The sequence below is a fragment of the Martes martes genome, assembly GCF_963455335.1.
Source record: "Martes martes genome assembly, chromosome: 2".
NCBI classification, from domain to species: domain Eukaryota; kingdom Metazoa; phylum Chordata; class Mammalia; order Carnivora; family Mustelidae; genus Martes; species Martes martes.
In genome coordinates, this window is record NC_137889.1 from 172,669,432 (window position 1) to 172,691,612 (window position 22,181).

Genomic DNA, 22,181 nt, shown 5'->3' on the forward strand with positions numbered 1-22,181 from the left:
GGTCAGCCTGCTGCTGGGGCATTTAAGGAACCTTCGCCTACAGAGCCCATCCTGGCTCTCCCGCCCGCTACTCCTTTCCCCGGTGCCGCCAGGAGCCCTGGGGCTGCAGCCGCCTGCCTCCCACAGCTCAGCAGGGATGGGCTCACATGGGCTTCTATGCACCCCCTCTGGCTGACCAGGCATCCCAATGGACAGCATCCTCCCGGGCCTCAGTTTGCTCCTTTAAATCCACAGAGTGGGCCCCAGTGATCTCTGAGGTCCAGTCAGAACACAGCTCTTATTTTTTCCAACAAATTCTTCTAGATGTCTGTCTGAGACATTCTGTCTGGCACTCAGCAGCAAGAACCACGTTTGTCCCTTGCTCTGGCTTGCTCCCTTTACAACGCCGGATGAGGAACCACGTGCTAAAAGAGGCTCTGGTCCAGTCCCCTCTGGAACCCCCACACGGAGCTGTGCCCCACTATTTCTTGCAGTCATGCAAATCACCGTATTTCCTTTAAAAACCAGGATGCGGCAGGTTTCTAGCTGCACCGATCCGTGCCCCTTCCTTAAACTCTCACAGAAATGCGCACCAGGAATCAACTACCTTTCACCATTCATTTACTGAGCCCTTGGGTTTCCCACTCTCTCTGTTCCTATCCTTTTGCTGTTCTCCCTGGTAATTACTCCCCCAGAGGACCAGCCTCCAGTTCTGTCAGGGAAAAATGTCAGTGCTAAGACATCTTACATGACAGCCTCAAATTTCTTAATGGCAAGGAGAAAGGACAAAAGAATGCTTTCATTGTTCTCGGTTGAACAGCATTTTAACCGCCCTGCAGGGGCTTAATTCATTTTGAGGGAATGAATGAAGAAACGATTCTTTATTCAAATGGATTCTATTAAAAAAGAGCCAAGACAGAACTATTCACCCTTTCCCTAGATCTCTCCCCTGTAACCCCCTTACATAAATGGAATCTGCTTTTGTTTCTCTCTCCTGGTAAGGAGCTTATGTGGCACCTACAGGCCTCCTAGTGGGGTTAGCCAGGCGAACTTTTCAAAGCCCTGTCTACAGGAGCCCAGAGAGGTGATACCTAGAATATTTCAGTGACGTGAAATCTTATTTACTTAACGAATCAGCCTGTTCCACCGCAGGAATGCTCCTGGCGAGCCAAAATATATATATATATTCTTTCTGAATGAGGAACTGAAGCTCGCCTCCCTGCAACTTTGGCTCGTGGAATCGAGCTCTGCCTTCTGAAGCAGCCCAGAAGGAGCAGATGCTGTCAGCTGCAGGACAGCATGGGCCTGCCTGGGAGGAGCTCCATCCCCTCTTTTCTAGGAGATTCCCTTCCATCCAGACTCTCACCACATCTCCTCTGCTAGCGCTCCTTACCCAGGCACCACAAAAAGACAATGTCTTCCACATCAGCCGTGTTTGCTCACGTCAAATCCATGCTGTTTGATGCTGGGAATCTGTGAAGGCTGCCACGTGACAGGCATTCGATTAATGGCAGTTGTCATTATAAATGAGGAAAAAAATCAAAGAAAAAGCCCCCTTTGAAATTCTATCTCCTTATCCATGAGAGATGTTTTAGTAAATATTTGCCCTCATGTGAATTATATTAAGACTTGCTGAAATGTACCTAAAGACCCTTTCCTCCTGGCTTCTCTTTCCGTCAGAAGCTGTCAGCCCCCGGAGTTGTCTTACTGCAGAGGACAGGACCCACACGCAAGTAAGGACAAACAGCCACAGACAGATCTGATGCAAACATTGTGCTTCCAGCCCTTTCTGACAGAGGGCTCTATCTCCACTGTTTCACCTGCACAGGGTCTGGAGGGAGAAGGAATCCCATTTTCAAGACTGTTGGCCCTTCTTTGCCTAACTGCTTGGACCTTCTGACTGTATTCTGAAGATCTCATTTTGGGGCTGGGAGGAGGGAAAAGGAAGAAAGGAGACGAGAAAGTCATCTTCCTACATGGTCGGTCCAGAACATGACACACACATGCGCCATTTTTTGTTCTGTTTTGCTTTTGTTTTCTCCATTTTACCCAGTGGCACATCAGCAGGCACTAATTTCACAAAGCTCGTGCTCTCGAGCTTTGTCAACGCAAATCACTTTCTCCTCTGCCGAGCTGAAGCAGATGCTAAGTGCCCCTTCAGAGGACGTCCCAGGAACTCATCACCTGGGTAAACACACATTCTCCACAGGGAATCCTGCGCCAGGCACTTCCATGAGACATCTAAGCTGTGTAAACAGATTTGAAATTCTGCCTGCAAATAATCCAGGTGGCCTTGGCAGACCAGAATCCACAGCCCTCTCAAGAACAGAGTCTTGCTGTTAATTTAATATTCAGAGCGACCTCACCCCAGGGAGGACACCGGAATAAATACAGAAAGGAAGGAATTGGCAAACATCTGAAAATATTCTCACCGTTGGCTCAGACAGGACCTCTCATTATTTAGATGAGGGAGCTCACATTCCTCATCTTCTGGACACTTCCAACACCTCGAGAGGCTAAAGCCTCCTCGAAGGTAATGAAAGAGTCAGTCAAGTTTGCAAATTCTCCTAACCATACCCTCGAGAAGACTGATCCTGGAAGCGTTACCCACCCAGTCGACGCCGTCTCCCTTCCCCCTCCTCAGCACTGAGCGGGGAGATCAGCTCATCCTGAGGAGGGAAAATGGCCACCACCAGCGGAGATGGCTCGACCCCAATGGAGCAGTTCACCCGAAATGGACCCCAACACAAACAGGAGACTGCCTCTCTCTCTTCACTTCGCCAAGCAGTAACCACTACCATTCTTTCAAAAAGAGGAGCTTCAAAATTTTCCTCTTCCATCAAAAGTGGAGCTTAAGTTATAAAGCTGTGGTAGAGCGGAGCCTAAACCCCCATCAACCAAACGGACAGGCTGACGTCTGGAGCGCCGGAAACATACACATCTGAGGTACAACTGCCTTCTTTTCGCTTCAGAGTCACAGCCCTTCCACAGCTATGTTCATCTAAGACAGAAAGGAGAATTCTGCATCTTTTAGCTAATAATTGAGATTGAAACGGAGTCAGTCCTTCGGCTGTTAGCCTACACAGAGAATACATAACTTCACCAGTCCTAAAATGAACTCTTGAAGAAGTGGGAAAAGCCTTATGCAACATGGGATGCAACGTTAGTATTTCTAGTCACGTTTCCTCCCCAGCATCTGGACTCAATGCTTCCAGCCATGAGTGAGTGGCCATGGTCCCACTACATCTGATCACCCTGCCCATCACCGTCCCCAAACAGGGTCAAAAGCAACACGGGGGCAGGGACCCAATGCAATTTCACACTCTGTTTTAAGTGAGGACACATAAGAATGATGATGATAAAAGGTTAAACAGAACAAAGTTCTGCCTCTCGAAGACAATGACGGCTATGGCGGTGGTAATACGGCATGAAGAAAGCAAGTGAGCTTTGCCAGACATTTAAGACACCAACGAGGAGGGAGAAGTGAAAACGGTTGGTTACCTCTCTCTGAATCCAGGCAGGCATGAGGGAACAGAGCAGAAACAACACGTTAGCATTCACTCGGCATCCAGGAAATCAAACAGTCCCGTTAACGGCAACTCTGAGCACTGACATCCCATCTTATTCCCCAACTTTGCTGCGATGAGTAGCCTTTCGGTGCTTATTTTAGCTGAGCTCTGCCACACAGAAGTGTGTATTTTGAGCCACGTTACGATGAAGCCAAGAGACGCCAGCTGAGTTTAGAGGCAACATATCAACCGGGGGAGGTAATCAAGCTTAAAATATCACAGGCAAATACAGGAAACTGTTTGCAGTAAACACTGGCAAGGCCTGTGTCTGAGTTTTCCAGCTCCACCTGCTCCCAATAAAAAGTGTACAGAAACAATGACTGGAAACAGTCTTACCTGTTTTTACTAATTTCTGACATTCTATTAATTGAGCCCCAACATTCGCATCTCCTGCTTTCCCTCAAATGCATCATGAGAAGGCAACAGAGCAGGGGGGAGCAGAGGCAGAAGGTCAAGGGCAGAGGTGGGATGTGCAAAGGCCGGTAGAGTGAGGGTCAGATGTGCCAGGGAAGAGAGGAGCAGAGGGGGAGAGGGGTGCAGAGCCATATGGGGTTTGAGGGCCAAAGGCTTCGAGTTTCTCTCCCAGTGCTGCCCTGAGACACCAGGGTGACCCTGACGAAGTCACTCAACCTCTTGACGTGGAGTGCTCCCCCATCCCCTCTGCTCCCATCACAGCCCATGTGAAAGGGCTTAAGGACCACTGAGGGCCCGGGCTGGTCACACGCAGGCAAGTGAATGGACAGCAAGTGGCCTGCAGAGGCGGGGAGCACAGGATAGTGAGAAGGGAAGGAAGAAACCCAACCTTCACAGAAACCCGCTCCTGCTGGCACCCTGCGGCCAGGGTCCTGGAGCACCAGCCGGGCCCCACGGGGAGGGGAGCTAATCATGGGTTGAGACAGCAAGCGGGTCCCCTAGGGAACCCAAGTCCTACAGCAGAAAGGCAGAGCTGGATGGCCTGATCCAGAACAAAGACCACAGCCTGTTATTAAGGGGAGGGGAACCGAACAAGCAAACAACCCAAACTGCAGATATAGCAACTCATCACAAACAAAAGTTTGGGTATTTTGATATCAGCAAAGCAAAAACTCTGGAACAACAGAACATCCAAACTGGCGGCCGTTATCGGGAGGGGGGCTTCTGGAGGATTTTATTTAGTACATTTGTTTGAATACTATACAATAAGCACGTGTGCTTTCTGTACTACAGATACGTAAACACCGACCTCACCATTTCAGGGGCGCATTGTGATAAGCGCACCCCAGCACAGGGGACAGCACGCAACCATAACGACTACCACAGTGACACTCCCAACAGCCACCCTTTCCTGAGCTCTGGCTCCGCGTTGCCCGAACAGCAAGCCGACGAGGTTCGGTTTTACTGTCCTCACTGATAAAGGAGAAACCAAGTTCAGGGAGGTTGAAGACCATGAAGGTCACACAGCTGTACACGGTGAGGTCAGGGTTTCACTGCAGGTCTGCACGACTCTCCACTCCTAGTCTTCTTGCAATGCAGCCATGGCGGGTACCCCATACTCTTCACAGTCTGGCAGACTCACCTTGAGGTCTGTCTCCCAGATGACCCAGTCAGTTACACAGTCAGTTACAATGCACGGGTATTCAAGACGGGGGCAAAGGATTTGGCCAAGGACCTGGGGCTTCAGATGTAAAGGGGGACGTCCAATCCCTCTCCTTGGACTGTGGACTATCGTAGGGGGAGAAGGCAGACGATTCCCAAAAGAGGTCCTTCAGGCTGAGGATGTAGACAGAGCTATGTTCCAAGCCTGTCGGCAGCCATGCTCCCTTGGGTGCGTTCCTCACTCTCTTGTCGTCCCGGGCCCCTCTATGTGCCAGGCACACTGTGTTATGTGATGTGACCCTTTAAACCAGCTTCCTCATCAGTGAAAAAGGGATAAGGACTCCTGGCTCAGGGTAATCATGAGAATTAAATTAAATGAGATGGTGTGTGTAAAAGAGTACCGGCATGGAACACAGTGCGATAAACTGCCTCGTTCTAGTGGTTGTCACTAAGCCAGCGGACAGCTTCAGGGTTCAGCTGTGTCACGCTGGGGGCACTGCAGGAGAAATGTCTCTGTGGGACAGGACGTCACCGGGGGAAATGCTGTGGCCCTCTCCTCAGATTTGTTGGCCGCTGTTGACCACAGGATGAGAGGAAGTCACCTCCTGCTCATGTCCTTCTGTCAGTCAGTCTATGAAGGCAATTTCAAGTCATCACCAAGGGATCCAAAGACGCAGATCCTACTCCCACACTGAATGACCGCGAGGTAAGTCTCTTAACCTCTCAAGTCTTGGTTGCTCATTTCAGATTAGATGGTTTAGGAATCGCCTAGTGCTCAGATTTTTAACAGAAGGAGATTTGTTGAAATGCTTTGACTCTTACAATAAAAAAAAAAAAAAAAAGCAGGTAGCATTTTGTTAGCTAGCTTTCCACACATACCAGATGTTTTTAATTTTTTATTCTTTTTTTTTTTAAAGATTTTATTTATTTATTTGACAGAGATCACAAGTAAGCAGAGAGGCAGGCAGAGAGAGAGAAGGAAGCAGGCTCCCTGCCGAGCAGAGAGCCCGATGCGGGGCTCGATCCCAGGACCCTGGGACCATGACCTGAGCCGAAGGCAGAGGCTTTAACCCACTGAGCCACCCAGGCGCCCCTAATTTTTTATTCTTAACAAAAAGCCTCTGCCTATGGTAAAAACTTTGCCTGACAATTTATCTTCAATCTAGAGACCTGAGAGTACAGTCTGCTTCTTTTGAGTACAATTATTATTGAAGCCTTAGAGATTGTAAATCAGATCCATTACTAGCGATCCACTTAAGGAAAGAGCCTCAATACGGAGCCACAGTGTTTTCCCTGACGGCAGAACAACTTTGAACATGGTCCATTCTTTTGGGGTTAACAGATGCTGTTTGACTTCCGTGTGGAAGTGAAAGCCAGCCATAAATAGGGACTTAGGGCGATCAGAAAATGCAGAAGAGTCCAAGCGGCAGGTGCTTCGCTGATTTGACACCTTGTAAATTTGCCAGGAAGAAAACCTCAGCCCGGAGCCGGGCTTCTGCGGGAGGCGCGCCCATCCAAGAGCGAGCAAGGCTAAGCGCAGCGCCAGGAGCAAGCTTGCTGCCCTCTCACTGTACACGCAGGGGGAAGAACTAAACTCCAGGATTAATTCCACACCAGCCACACGTCCAAGGCTGCCTCATCAGTATGCTCTCGGCGGCTGTTTCTTGGGAAAATGAACGTGGGAGTAATTGGCAATGTTTTCATTAAAATAAGCCTGAAATAACAGAACTACTTGCATGTGTAACTGGGTATCCAAACGAATAGGAAATTCCGCAAAATAAACTGCATGCCAGAACGACGACGTCTGTTCCAGCTTTCTGGAGGAGGACGCGTCCCTCTTCCCCGGCACGGCCACCTACTTGGTATGCGGCGCACGACCTTCTACTTTTCACAAATGGAGCACGTAGAGCCAGGACTTGCCAGTGGGCTTCTCGCTCCGTTTCTGCAGGGCTCTGTTTCACGCTCCTCTTTGATGCCTCTCTTTCATCACTGGGGGGTCTGCTGAGCCTCTGGAGCACCAGCACAGACCTGTGTTCTCCCCACGACCATGAAGCAAAAACTATAAAACTTTATGTCACGAAGACTCTCATACCCATTCCTGAACCTCGTGGTCTGCTTTCCCCTTCGCTTCAAGGTTTTTTGCCTCTTACCCCTGACATGTCTTAATTGTTTGTCCTTGGTCAAGGCCCTTAGCCTCTCTGCTCTTCAGTTTACTCATCTGTAAAGTGGGAATGATAGCGGCACTGACCCCCTAAGAGGGTCATGGGGATTACACCTGTTGATCCATGAGGCTCACGGTGTGATGGTGCGTAGCGTGGGCTCGACGTGCATGCTCAGTGGGGCGCCAGCAAATTGTGAACGACAAGGAGGTCCGCCGCGAAGAAGTTCCCTAACCTGTTTCAGATCATGGAACCTTTTGGAATCTGATGAAAATACCCCAGAAAGAAATGTGCATGAACTCGCAATTTTATGTACAACCTTAGCAGGATGGGGAGAAGGTTCAGTAACGCCTGGAACTCATTCACAGACCCCCTTCGAATCCATACCCTGCAGGTAAAAGATCTCTGAACTGAACTGAATTCTGGATTTATGCAAATTTACCATCTGGTGTATGGAGTTTCAGAGAATTCAGATCAGGAGAAGGTTCTGTCCTTCCCAGGACCAAAGGGTGACAGAAGCACCTGTCTTTGATAGTGTGGCTTATTCTGCAAGCTAGTTCTCTTCCCACTTCCTTGCTCCTGCCCCCCCAGTACCGCGCAAGCCTGTTAACTTGCCGACGCAGGGAGTCAGAGTTCCAACAGGAGTGAGTGTGAGAACGTGGATCTAAAGTGGTGTGAGGTTATTGAAATTCAAGGCACATTCTTCTAAACAAAGGACTTTCTCATGCCGCTGGAGAGAAGACACAATAGTTACCAGTCAGCTTACTAATGAGGGAAAAAGGGATATCTGAGAGCAACCAGGAAATGAGTTGTTTTCTTTTAAAGTCCATGTTTGAAGAGAGTAAGAATTAACAAGTGTCTGCTTTCATCTGAGCTGTATTACAGGAAAATAACAACAATAACAACAACAACAACAAAACAACCGAGCCTCTTTGAGTATCCGTGAAAAGAGAATACACATACAAGTTATATTTAGGTCTTAAGAGAGACAAAACTCATGCCACGTTACATTTTCAAGGTATAAAATTTAGGGCATAATCAAAAGACAAAATTATGTAAATTATACCTGAATTGTGAAACCACAGGTTTGCTTCCTTCCTGAAAGCAGGCGCGGGAAAACAAAAAAACTACTTGAGACCCCGAAGGCTCCTGTCTGACTTTGACACAGAAGAGGGAAGAAGAAGGGTCTCCACTGGAAAAGTGGTTTCCATGCAGGAAGTACTACTGGGACACGTAGCACCAGCAAGACATAGACAAGACTCCCACTGAAAACCATGGTGAGCCTGTGGGTGAAATCTCTTCCATTCCACGCCCCCAGCCATGTGGAGGGCCTCTCTCAGGGAAGACACATTCTTCAATCTGTTTCTAAATGTTCTAGAGGACTTAGGGCAATCATCATACAGCCAATCTCCGTTTCTTTGTGCACAGAGGAGTGCCAGTACAGCCAGCACTAAGAGCCAAGACACTCGATCACCTGAATTTTGGAAACTTTCATCTGGATACAAGTATTCCTGATACTCTGTAAACTCCGTAATACCTCAACAAAGACAGACATCAACACCAGCATGACTGACTAATAAGAAAATCAGCACGACGGCGCCCGTTTCGTTGAATCTGCTCCCCACCCAGGCTCCGTTCTTGGCACACATTATGGTCAAGCCACCCAATAACCCGGCAGGGGAGCATCATGACTCATTTTACAAACAAGGAATCCAAGATGGCAAGGAATTTAACTTGCTCAACACCCCCACCAAGAGAAAGTGGTCGATCTCCAGACACTTGCCCGGTCTCTTCTCCTTGTGTGGCTCTAGGGCACCCGGCACCAGACTGAGCCCGCCTCTCCTAGGACGCATCCCTCGGTGAAGAGAGGCGGGTTCAGCTCTCAGCTCCTGTCTCTAGCCTATTGGATTTCTGGTTCCACCACTGTGGGAGCTGGTAACAAAAAGTACTTTGTTTGGTGGAAACAACTTTCCCAGGCAAAAGCTGAGGGTTTCATCCTTTACACAGCAGCCAATTACCCTGTTGCCGCCTGCTCATGATGCCCTCCCAAACTCCCCATGTGTCTCTCTTGGACCTCACTTTCTGCCGCACCCACAGCCTGCGGGGCTCCAGCCACATGCCCACCCTTCTATTCTCAAAACACACATGCCTGTTTCTACCTTGGAACCCTGGTGCTCCCTCTTCCCACTGCCTGGATCCCATCTGCCCCCAGGTCTCTGAGGGAAGATTCCTCCTTACTGTCATCACCTCCAGAAAACCCCTCCCGGCCACCCAGGCATTGCCAACCCCTGCAGCCACCTAAAGCTACTCTGCTTTTTTAATTGTTCTTCCTTCTACCCAACAAGAAAAGGGGAAATCTGTGGGAGCTGGAACTTTCCCTGCTGTGTTGGTTCACTACCCTAAGTATTTGCTTACCACCGCCTGGTGCATAGGGCCACGTAGTCCATACATATTTTTGAATGAAAGAAAGAATAACTAAATAGAGTAAACAGAAGACTCCCCCCTCCCCACCCCACTCCTGGTCATGTTGGTAAGACTCTAAGGCAATGAACCTGGGAGTAATAGGGAGTTGGCTGGATTTCGTTTTCTCCCGCTACTGTTTGCCCCAGACAGCACTTTAAAAATGACTTTAGGGGCACCTGGTGGCTCAGTGGGTTAAGCCTCTGCCTTCGGCTCAGGTCATGATCTCAGGGTCCTGGGATCGAGCCCCACATTGGGCTCTCTGCTCAGCAGGGAGCCTGCTTCCTCCCCTCTCTCTGCCTGCTTCTCTGCCTACTTGTGATCTCTCTTTCTCTATTGAATGGATAAGTGAAATCTTAAAAAAAAAAAATGACTTTAGCTCACATTCCGTTTTCATGTCATCTGAAACTATGTTAATAAAAGATATTTCATGTGAATGGGCAGGAGGAGAGTTCTGAAAAGATTATCAATCTCTTGTGACTCTATCTGAAGTGAAGCAAATCTATACTTTGATCATCTCCAGCAGAAACAATAATGTTTCCAGAGCCCGTAACTAGATTCCTTCTTCAGAACATCTGTCTAAATGAAAAACAGCTCCTCTGCTCCTGGAATCAATATATAAATTTCCATTACACACGGATGTCTATCAGGACTTGTCAACTGCCCCAGTAATTTTCTTTATATTTGCACTTGAGAAGAAATAAACCTTTGCTTATCATTTAGGGAAAAGGCCCTGGACCACACATTTCCATATACAGCGAGGCAGCGGAAGTACGGACAGCCGAACCAGGAAGCGTCATGGAGCACGCCAGAGGGACTGGGCTGTCTCAGCAGAATTCACTGCATGGTACCACTTGAAAGAATACCCATCTTTCCTGTTCAGGAAGGTAACTTTCTCTATGCAGCTAGTCTCTTTGTTCCAGCCTCTTTTTTCCTTTTCCAATGAATATAAGAAATCTTGAAGAAACAAGAAACACAGTCCCATGACGACAGCATTGTGTTTTCACACTGTCTGAATTTGCTTTCCTCTTATTGTCCATATATGTTCATATTTGACAAATGGAATAAAGATACCACCTTGAAGAAGCTTAAGACTGGGCTTGGGATGTCTGAATAATGGTTTGTCACAGAAGTACCCCAAATAGCCTGACCGCCTCCGGGAATCCAGTTTGGAGACTGGCTTTCAGACTACCACACAGCTGGCCAAAAGTGACTGAACCTTCTTCCTTTCAAAGGACAAGGTCCCTCTTTCAGTTGTCGCTGTAGGTTCCACTTGGGTCCTTTAAACCAGGGTGAAAAACCATGGCCCCGGGATCAAAGACCATCCGTCCCCGTCTGTTTTGTTTGTTTGTTTTTTAAGATTTTATTTATTTATTTGGCAGGGAGAGAGATCACAAGTAGGCAAAGAGGCAGGCAGAGAGAGGGGGGTAAGCAGGCTCCCTGCTGAGCAGACAGCCCGATGTGGGGCTCGATCCCAGAACCCTGAGATCATGACCTGAGCCAAAGGTAGAGGCTTAACCCATGAGCCACCCAGGCACCCCCGTCTGTTTTTATAAAGTGTCACTGGGGGCACCTGAGTGGCTCTGTCATTAAGCATCTGCCTTCGGCTCAGGTCATGATCCCAGGGTCCTGGAATCGAGTGCCACATCAGGCTCCTTGCTCAGTGGGGAGCCTGCTTCTCTCTCCCCCACTCCCCCTGCTTGTGTTCCCTGTCTCTGTCTCTCTCTGTGAAATAAACAAAATCTTAAAAAAAAAAAAAAAAAGGAAAGTGTCACTGGAACACGGCCACACCCACTGGGTTCCTATTGTCTACAGCTGCTCTTGTGCTTGAAGAACGAACTTGGAGAACAGTAGCTGTGACAAAGATGATATTTAATATCAGGCCTTTTCCAGAAAAAGTCCCAAAACCCTGCTTAGACGACACCCCGATTCAGGAGTGCAGCACACAATGCAGAGACTCGTCACAGCTAAATAACAGGTGACAACCAGTGCAAAATGAAAACAGGGGCTCCGTGTGAAGGAATGACGACCTGCAAGATGGTAAGAGCGGAGCGTCCAACCGAGCACTTGGTGTATATGGAAACGTGTGGTCCAGGGTCTTGTCCCTAAATGATAAGCAAAGGTTTATTTCTTCTCGAGGGAATGAAGACCTGCAAGACGGTAAGAGCAGAGCGTCCAACTGAGCCTGAACGGCAGCCCGAGCTGCTGGAATAATCCCCGTGATGGGTGACAGACTCCGGAGCCAGCCAGAAACGGCTCCATCCAGATGCGGGAATAAGAGTGCTTCTCATTTGTAGCTTCTTCAGAACCAAAAACACCTTTTGCTCAACTGCAATCTTTCACGCGCGGCTGACATAAGAGTCGGAGTCAATACGGAACTCTGCCTCAACCGTTTTATTTCCAGCAGGTCGCATGTAGGCTAGGAATGTTATTCTTGGGGGTGGGGGGAGGGTGGTTGGGGGCCGAGGTCACGCTAGACTTCTAGCAAACAGCATTTTCATGTAACCTGGCAAACAGATGCACGACACGACATGACAGAATCAGGCCAAATCAGGCCCAACTGTCAACTGTGCTCTCTGCAGCGGCTTTTCCTGGGTCATAATTATTTCAACTGTCATAATTTATTCATCCCCAGACAAGCTTTCACATTCTGGGGTAACTAGTCCAGGCACCCAGGTCACAAGGGCTGGGAGCCCCGTCACTTCCATCCCTCCTTGAGCCTAAAATTCTGGCTAGGAAAGGAATATCTTCTGCAACAGTATTTTTTTGGGCAAAACCAAACCAAAGTTCGTTTCAAAACCAAAGTTAACTGGTGAAGACACCGTTGGCTTTCAAGTTCATAAATCTGAAGGTGGGAGGGTACAAAAAAATCCCATCAGAAACCAGAGACTTCATTTCTACACTTTACAGGTACAAGGAAATGGCCTTTTTAGCTCACAGAGTGCTCAGTGATGTTCCCGCAAGGTTACCAGGGAATTTTACTCTTTCTGCTTTCAGATACACACAGAACAAATTGTGTTTGTGATAATATATCAGTTGTCGAGACTCTGAAGACTGTTATATGTGAAATAAACAATGTCCCATGCAATTATCAATGGTTTCTTTTAAAGCAGGAGCAAAGGTAGAGTAATTCTATATGGATTAAAGCTTAAACCTGTCTTCTTTCTTATGTTGATCCTTTATTTTTATGACAGAGCAGAGAAAACGCTCAAAGGTCTGTTACCAGCTTAGAAGGCTAGTCAAGGCAAGGAAGGGTGAAAATGGCCTGGAAAGATGGCCATATGCACAGCACTTCACGGGACAGCTCTGCCCATCCTCAGTGGAGAATGAAACGAAATTAAGTCGAGGTCTTGCTACAACATAATTTGAAACTGAGTTACTCTATTGCTTAAAACTTTGTCCTTAAACAGGCGTTATTTCTTTTTATCTGTATTTCAAACAGAAATAAACAATGAATCTAAACATTCAGGGCAGTCGGAGAACACAACTCCGTTTCCTACAACTACCATAGTCAGTCTTGCTTGTTCAATTTCCACGGTCCACTTCCTTCATCCCCTCTGCCACAGCTTTGATCTTTCCTGGCCTGGGACTTGCTAGCGGGTCCCTCAGCTTCACTTCTGCTCCTGACATCCATTCCCCTCACAACATTCACTGAGATCTTTTTTTATGAAATAAATTAGATCACGGCATTCTCCTGGTTACCACCCTTCAAAGGCTTCTCATTGCATTAAAAAGAAAACCCAAACCTTCCCCCACAGCCGAAAAGCCCCACAGAATCTTGTCCCCACCTGGTTCTCCCACCCCAGAAAGCACCACTGGCCCCCTTGCTCCTGGCTCCAACCATGACCCCTGAACGTGCCATGTGCCCTCTGCTCAGAGCTTCCTACTTGCTCCCCGCGTGCCTGACTTCTTCTCGGCCTTCTGGTTCGGCTCAGATGTGACCTCCTAGGATGGACTGCCTCTTGGTGGCCCCTTTCCCCACCGAACTACTCCACTACATTCTCCACGCCACTGACCATCTTCGTGGCACTTATACTCTATATCATTGTGCTCCCTAAATTGTTCTTCTGGCTTCTGTCCTGCCTCTTTGCACCTAGTCTGTCTCATTCCAGCACGTCCCTCACAAGACACCCGACATGCAGATGTTCCGTATGTGCTGAACAGCAAGATAATCTATAGATGATAAATACCAAGCACAACAGAAAATAAAGCATTTTCATCTATATTAATTCAGCTGCCCAGTCAACAAATTCAATCATTTATGGAGAGCATCCTATGCCAGATACTCTATTAGAGCCAGAAGAACCCAAAGGTCTTAGAATGTCTCAAAAATGTTATCGTCTGTGTTTAAAATAGGCATTTAGAAAAGAATAAGTTACACCACTATTTAGTATGTTTTCATGTAACCCTAGGGATTTGTGGAAAAGTCTGGAAACCCAGATGAGTAAGAAGTTATAGATCATCAATACACTCTTATATAAAAAAAAAGCAAACCAAACCCACCCCCCTGCCACAAAAACCCACCACCCCACAAAAAGTACAGAAAGAGTAAACTGGGGTTTTTCAACTGTGTTCCAGGTCTTTAAATCTAGGCGTCACCTCTTCACACTTGGGGACTGTGGACAGATGGAAAGCTTTGCTCAGTCAGTGGTCCAGAATGGAATCCATTTCCCTGGGGGGTCGTTCAAGAGGAAAGCTGTTGAGGTGAGACCAGGAGACGGCGTGACGGATAGTTTTTGAAACAGACTGGAATGACCACATCCAAATAAACAGTGCCCCTGTTCAAACCCTTTTAGAACTCAGCTTCTGGCCCTCCTTGCAGGCCCTGACTCCTCTGAGAGGTATCCATGACCCAGGGATGCAGGCGCAAAAAGCCTGACCCAATGGTCCCTTAGAGAGGAGGTGACCTTGGCCCCACCTGTGCGCACCTACAGCCTTGGGCTCAGCAGACCTCCAAGGCAGCGGGAGCAACAACACCCTCTTGCCTCACCTCACTGCTCTCCCTAGTATTTCTCAGGTGTGCTCAAGTTCAAATGATCTGAAATGGATCCTCCAACAGCATTAGGTGAGTGCCAAAAAAGCAAGTGGGTACTTGTTGCATTTTCCATTTTAATCACCAGTGCCAATGCCCTGCACATAGCAGGTGTTCAATAAACACTTATTAAATTATCCCCATTGCTCAAAAGCTAGGACTTGCTACAATGATAGAGGAGCTCATTCATGCACCAAGTGTCAGAAAGGTGAGGTTCCTGACCCACCCAGCACAGAGCCCAGGCCCTCACTCTTGAGCCTCACTCCCTGCTAAGCCAAGAACCACTGGCACCTTCTTTGACGATAACGGCTGAGGCTTTGTGGAAAGGCTTTCCCCATTCAGCTTTTTACTCACATTTCATTCTGGACAACACAGCCACCATAACTTTTGCAAAATTATGGACAAAATAAGGATTTAAGGCTATTTTCCTCGCAATACATTATTCTAAGTCCCTGGGAAAGGCTTCAGGGCACCAAATGATTCCGTTCACAAAAGCAGCACCAACTGAAAGGCAGTGGCAAAGATCTGAACTTTAGGGAGAAAACTTGCAAACTGCTTTTGTGGCAGAGTAAGGCCGGAGGAGAGACTCCCCCATCCATGGTCTTAGGAAACCAAAACGAGAACATGAGGGAAGCAGGCACAACCCACCATTCAGGATTCAAGTCAAAGCCAGGCTGCGGCTGCAGTTATAAAAAGAAAGAAAAAGACTAATGGGATTGCCTGCTCCTCCGTGTTCTCCTACTCAAGGCAGTAATGAAGATTCACAGCCACACATTAATTAGGGAATCAATAGACGTGTCTGGTTACGATACTGGTACAGGGAAACAGATAATGGAGAGAGAAGGCACACATTCCCTGAGAATCCAATCGAATATTGTATACAGTATTTCCATCACGTTTCTCTTTTTCAAAAAACTCCTTTTGCCAAGAGCAAGGAGGTGAGAGGTTGGCTGACTTTCTACATTTTGGGGAATCTGAAACATTTTCTCACATGTAAGTAACACAGATATTCTAAATCATATGGCTACAATTATTTGTAAATGCGCTCTCTACACTAAAGAACACTGCTTTTAATCCAAAAATCGGATTACCAAAATCCTGCAATTGTTTTTCACTCCTAATAGACAAGAAGGCAAATGTGGATTCACCAGAGGGCATGTGAGATGAATGCACTCATTTACTCAATCATAACCCTGGCCGCAAGAGAAATGCCCAGCGCACAGCCCGCGAACAGCCCACCCCGGAACAGCTTCCTGCCGCGCTGGTCAACTCGGATCAAAAGACTCCCGCATCCCACCCCACCCCTCCAATCCCTCCCATCTCCACCCTTCTCTCCCGCGAGGCAGAAAGACCCCTCCTCAGCCTTAGCAGCCGCCCACGACCCCGCACTTCGCTAAGCGCCGACTCGGGGAAAGGGAGGGCGCAGCCTTTGTCCCGCGGGTCTCCCGGGCCCGCCTCGCCGTCCCCGCGAGCAGGCTCGGGCTCGGACCCCGCTCGTCCCCTCCGCACGCACCTGCAGACAAAGGCCCGCCGCCCCTCCCCACGTCTCTCACCTTGGCCTCCGCCCCGGCGCTGGGACGAAGACAGCGGTGACCACGCCAGCCGGCCCTCCGCGGCCGCTCGACCGCACCAGCAGCCACCCGGCCCTTCCGTCCCAAGTTGAAGCGAGTGGCGTCCGCGCCTCCCGGCGTCCGTGCCGGCCCGCGGGCCCTCTCCGCCCGCCCCCGCCGCCGCCGCCGCCCATTGGCTGCTGGGGAGGAGCCGCCCCGCCCGCCCCGCCCCCCGGCAGGTGTGCCCCTCAGGTGCACCCGCTAGGTGTTCCAGCGGCCAGAGACCCCGCCCGTGACGAGCGAAGAGCCGGGTAGAATCCCTTCATCCCCCCAAACCCCCAATTCTAGGGCGAACAGCTCCCATGTGGGACTCTCGGCACTTGGAAAGTTCATTCTAATCCCGCTGGACCGCTTTAGAAAACTGACGCCCTGGGCTTGGAATTCTGGTTCCTCACAGACCCAGCTTGATCCGTGCTTGGGGGTGGGGAGGGAGGGAGGTGCGGGGGCCGGAGCAGGTGGCAGGGGTGGGAGGGGAGGGGCACTGCAAACCACAGCCAGAAAGCCTTTGCAGTGTCAAGACAAAGCAGGAGCCAACTGCAGTCTGGTCAATCAGGCAGCAAGTTTTGAACAGAGCTGAAAGCTATTTTTCTCGGATTTCCTGCCAATTTACAAGAAACATTTAACAGCAAGTAGTTCACCCCTACACACCTTTCCAATCCTGGCCTCTCTCAAGGCACCTTTTGTTGAATGCTGACTTGTAGCCAATATGATACCAGCGTCCCAACACTGTCATCTCTAGTTGAGAAACCCCCATACATAGAAGCAGGAAAGTGTCCAGTTGGCTAAGTGACAGCATTTTAAATAAGTGCTAGCTAGTCATTGACTAAAATAGAATTTGAAAGGAAAATCCAAGGTCTCCTACTGTCTTTATTCTGTGTGTAAGGAAAGTACTTCCTCTACTAATTGTTTCTGAGCAAGATGTTTGATTGGACAATTCAACAAGTGAAACAGGCAGGGGACATCGGCCGTGTTTTCTGCTATCTTCAAAGTACCATGCACAGAACTGACAAAATGTACAGAGAAAATCAAGGGAATATGCAACTAGGAGGTCTTGTCTCAGTTTATTTATTTTTTTTAAGATTGTATATCTTTATTTGAGAAAGGGAGACAGCATGAAAAAGAGAGAGAGAGTTCGAGCATTGAGGGGGAAGAGCAGAGGGAGAAGTGGATTCCCCACTGAGCAGGGAACCCAATGTGGGGCTCGATCCCAGGACCCCGGGATCATGCCCTGAGCCGAAGGCAGACCCTTAACTGACTGAGCCACCCAGGCGCCCCCTTGTCTGAGTTTAGTAAAACACACCACAGGTGTACAGGAAACTCTTAAATGTTCATGTCTTAAAAGCAGATTAAACATCTACTTGTTTGTTCAACATTTACTAAGCTCTTCCTAAAGGCCGGGCTCTGTGCTGACAACTCTGTATGGGGCTTTTCTGGCCATCAGTTGTTTTTCAAGGGGGGATATGTTTTCACTTAAGGTATAACTGAATCTAAGACCAGTAATACCTCAGCCGTTTAGAAAAGTTGCTTACAGTTAACTGCTTAGGCAACCACCACCTTTTGGCACACAGCCTGAACTGGGGATGGGGGTGAGTTTGGGGCTTGGGGTCCAGCAGTCAGAAGACGTGTCACGTGAACTGATTTCACAGAATCCCACCTGTCAGCCCTTCAGAGGCTGCTGTTCCTTCCTTACACATAATTCTAGTGAGTTTGGTTCTTTGCCTACAGCAGGGTGGAAATGACAAATCAGAGCTGCCAGATGCTGGAAGGTGACAACACCGTGGGACAGCTGAGCCTGACGTCAGGCTCGACAAGTCCTGCCAAGTCTTACCTGCCGCTGTTCTCTCCAACTCATCACCCCCTCGCCACTCCCCTGCCTCCACCCTAGGTCCCGCCACCACCTTCTCTCAGTCTCCCAACAGCCTCCCTGGCCCCACTCTCGTTCCCAACTGGCTGTTCTCATGTCGGTCACACGTGCGTCCCAAATCACCAACCTAAGCATCCACGCTCAGCCTTTAAAACCCTACAGTGGCTTCCTGTTAACTGGAGATACAGTCCATAACCATTTCCAGGGTCTCTGAGGCCACCTGGGATCTGGTCGTTATTCTCTCTCTAACCAAGACGGCAATCCCATTCCTTCTTCCTTCCAGCCTTACCTTCTCGCTTCAGGAACATGCCCAGCTACTTCCCACTTCAGCCTTAGCACCGTCTGTTTCCTTCTTCTGAATGCTCCACACTGCCTGCTCACCTGGCTAATCCCGTTGGTCCTTTGTATCTCAGTCCACTCCCTTGAGAAGAATCTTCCTGCCTAGCAGTTCCACACCCTCACCCCCTCCATTCCCGGGTATCCTGCATTTTTTCTTTATTGTCCTCCTCTCTGTCATTTTATGTTGAATTTTATATACTTGGTTTTGTGCCTGTATAGTAAAGAATTCAAACTTGGCCAAAGAGAGGTCTGGCCTTTCTCCCTTGGCTTCTGGAGGTGATCTCGAAGACCGTGGAAGGTCATGCCTAACACTAGTGTTTTTGTTTGCCGGCAGGTCTTGGGTCACGCTAGAGAGTCTAACGATGTGATTTAGGGTAAGGACTTTGGGATATCTGGCATCAATTCTACCTCTGGAGGGGCTGGAGACTGAGGTCAACCACACGAGTCATCAACCATGCCTATGTGATAGAGCCCCATTAAAAATTCTGGACACCCAGGCTCAGATGAACCTCTCTGCCTGGCAATACTCTGTGTGTATCCTTGCACATCGATCCTGGGAAAGTTACGCTGTCCATGACTCCACAAGGAGAGGACAACAGAAGCTCCAGGTCTGGAAATTTCCTGGAAATCTGCCCCGGGTGTCTCTTCTCTTGGCTGACTTTCATCTGTATCTTTTCGTTGTGATAAACAGTAACTGTGCGTGTAATAGCTTGGAGTGGGTTCTGTCTTTCCTGTGAATTAGTGGATGGAAGACTGCTCCTGTGGACTGCTCTCCATTGTATTTTCAGCATCACCCACATTTCCTGACACACAATTAGTGCTTGATATGTCGAATAAAGATCAAATGTAATAAACGAATATTTTTTTCTATATGTAATAAATATTTTTTCTACATTTTTTCAAATGTAATAAATGAGCATTTTTTTCTATTTTTTTTTCAATGAGCACATAATGAACATGCAATGTTTTTACAACTTAAAGAATATATTTTCATTTTATCAACTCCTACTTCTGAGCCGAGGCCCAGATCAAAAGTCAGCCTTTCTCTGCTCGCCAGGTATCGTCATTCTTTCTTGCCATTGTGTTCTCCGGCCTATCGCTCTGCTTTCCCAAGTAGTCAGTGGCATCGAAACGTTTTTGTGAACGACCCATGTCAGAAAAACTCTGAAATCCCTTGTGTGAGGGGTGGTCCTTACACAGAGCAAGTACACAAAAGGCATTTACAGAATGAAGGCAATTTTAAAAAAAAAGGTTTTGTTTATAGAAAGACAGGTTCAAGGGTGTCGGGGTGGCTCAGTTGGTTAAGCATCTGCCTTCAGCTCAGGTTGGGATCCCAGGTCCTGGGATGGAGCCCCATGTCCCTGCATCCCTGAGTCAGGCCTCCTGCTCTGCAGGGGAATCTGCTTTTCTCTCTTCCTCAGCCCCCCGGCCCCCACTCACATTTTCGCTTTCTCTCAAAATAAATAAATAAAATCTTAAAAAAAAAGTAGACAGGTTCAGCCACCTATGAAAATCTGGTACATATTACAGTTGATTCCCTGAAAAATAAGGTAGCTGTTTCTGTAGTAACTATTATAATGGTGTACAACTCGATTATTTTCTTTTTAAAAATAAAAATGTTCCTCAAAATTATTATCCACTTTAAAAACCTGACATGCTTTAAATAAAAGTGTGGAAGCAGATCGCCAAACTTTTAAAAGTCATCTGACTCCCTAATTACAATGAAATATTACAGTTTATTTACATAATACATTAAGAAAATAAAATAAAAAACACAACCACTAATCTTTCTCTCCTCCATACAAACCTAATTGAAATTTCAACCAGCACACTAATAACCTATGATGTCCCCAAGTAGCATAGAAAAATCAATTTTATTTCCTTCAGACCTGCATTTAAACTGGATAATAACTGCTATGATGTGCAACAGCCGTAATCCAATTTCAATTTGTTTGATTAGATGAGTATGAACATTAAACAAGAAAGTCACAGGATTGTCATAACAATGTTCACGCTGTTAACTCATTACAGAACAAAGCATTTTCATTTGCTCCTAGAAAACATGTCACCAGAAAACATATAAATATGAATTCAACAATCCTTGAATGCCATCCACAAAGATCTTCACTTTGTCTCACCCAGAGATAAAAGCAGCTTTACACTTCGAGGCCACTGGAAACTCTGCTTGAATTTAGGATGAGAAAAACTTCAAATGTTTCTTTAAATATAGGAAGTTGTATTTAAACATTCTGTTGTACCACCTTGTATAATCACTAAGGCTATCCAGGCAGCACCCAGGTCAGGGGTTCTCAAATTATAATGTGCATAATAATCATTAAAATGAAGATCTCAGGGCTCACTCCAGGAGTATGATTTGGTGGGTCTGGTGTGACCTCTCACCCACCCCACCCCACCCTTTTCATATATGAACCGGAAGGATTCAGAGGCAGATGGCCAGTGGACTATACATTGAGAAATGTTTCCAGAGAAGGGACTGGACCTGGGTGGATGAGGGCAGTCAAATGACACAGATAGAGACAACGGACAATGCAATGTTGTGCCTTCTTCTGTGCGTCCGGGGACTCAAGGATGCCTTATTTGGTTTTGTTATCTTCAGTGCCCTGCTCAGCAGGGAGCACCGACCAAATTAATTTCACTGTAGTTAGGTGGCACGCCCCCACACTCACACTGACCTGCACTTTAGGAGAATTCACCAAAGATGTGCTTCGGGGGGCCACACATGATCCCGACAAGGTTATCAATAGAACAGGCGGGATGCTTGGGCAGGCCCTTGACCTAGATCAGGGCCCTTCCAACTTCAGTGCGCAAATGCAACCTCCGGGGATTTACTCAAATGCCAGCTCCGATTCAGTAGGTTTGGGGTGGGACCTGCGTTTCTAAAAAGCTCCCAGGTAATGCGCAAACTCTAGCCCAAGACTCCACTTTGACAGGCAAGAACCCGGATTCAGTTAGCCCAACAACGGCCACAAGGACCAATAAATAGCGAAAAATGCAAACTCAGACCTACAACAAACTTGAACGACCAAAGTCATGGAGTTGAGCACCGAGAGTAATATTTTCCGACTTATTTTAAAGGACTGGGTACCCTGGATGGTTACTCTTAAGAGCAAGACCTAACATGATTTTTTTTTTTTTAAAGATTCATTTTTTTATTTGACAGACAGAGATCACAAGTAGGCAGAGAAGCAGGCAGAGGGGGAGGAGGAAGCAGGCTCCCTGATGAGCAGAGCATATGCGGGGCTCCATACCAGGACCCTGGGATCATGACCCCAGCTGAAGGCAGAGGCTTTAACCCACCGAGCCACCCAGGCGACACTAACATGACTTTTTAAAAGAACCTCCACCGCCCCCACAAAACACCAGATACAGCAGAAGCTTTGCTTGCACTCACATAAGGATGGCACCTTTATTCCAAATCCCCTCCAGGTTTTGGTTCCTGCACAGCTCAGGTCATGAACTCAGGGTCCTGGGATTGAGGCAGGAAGTCTGCTTTTCCCTCTTACTCTCCCTCTGTGCTTTCTCTCTCTCTCTCTCTCTCTCTCAGATAAATAAATAAAATCTTTAAATAAAATA

General features: G+C 47.8%; 1 protein-coding gene across 2 annotated transcripts in view; it reads right to left on the reverse strand.

The window, feature by feature from the left end:
- The window catches only part of APBB2 (amyloid beta precursor protein binding family B member 2), a 375,440-nt gene that overhangs the window by 19,656 nt on the left and 333,603 nt on the right, over positions 1–22,181 (reverse strand). The window contains exon 1 of one of the 2 annotated variants that reach the window (XM_080797040.1): positions 3,481–3,702. The exons of the other annotated variant lie outside the window; for it this stretch is intronic. Coding sequence (XP_080653166.1) covers positions 3,481–3,536 — 56 coding nt within the window. The 5' untranslated portion in view covers positions 3,537–3,702. Of the gene's footprint in view, positions 1–3,480; positions 3,703–22,181 lie in introns of those variants that run through there. 2 annotated transcript variants of the gene reach the window in all.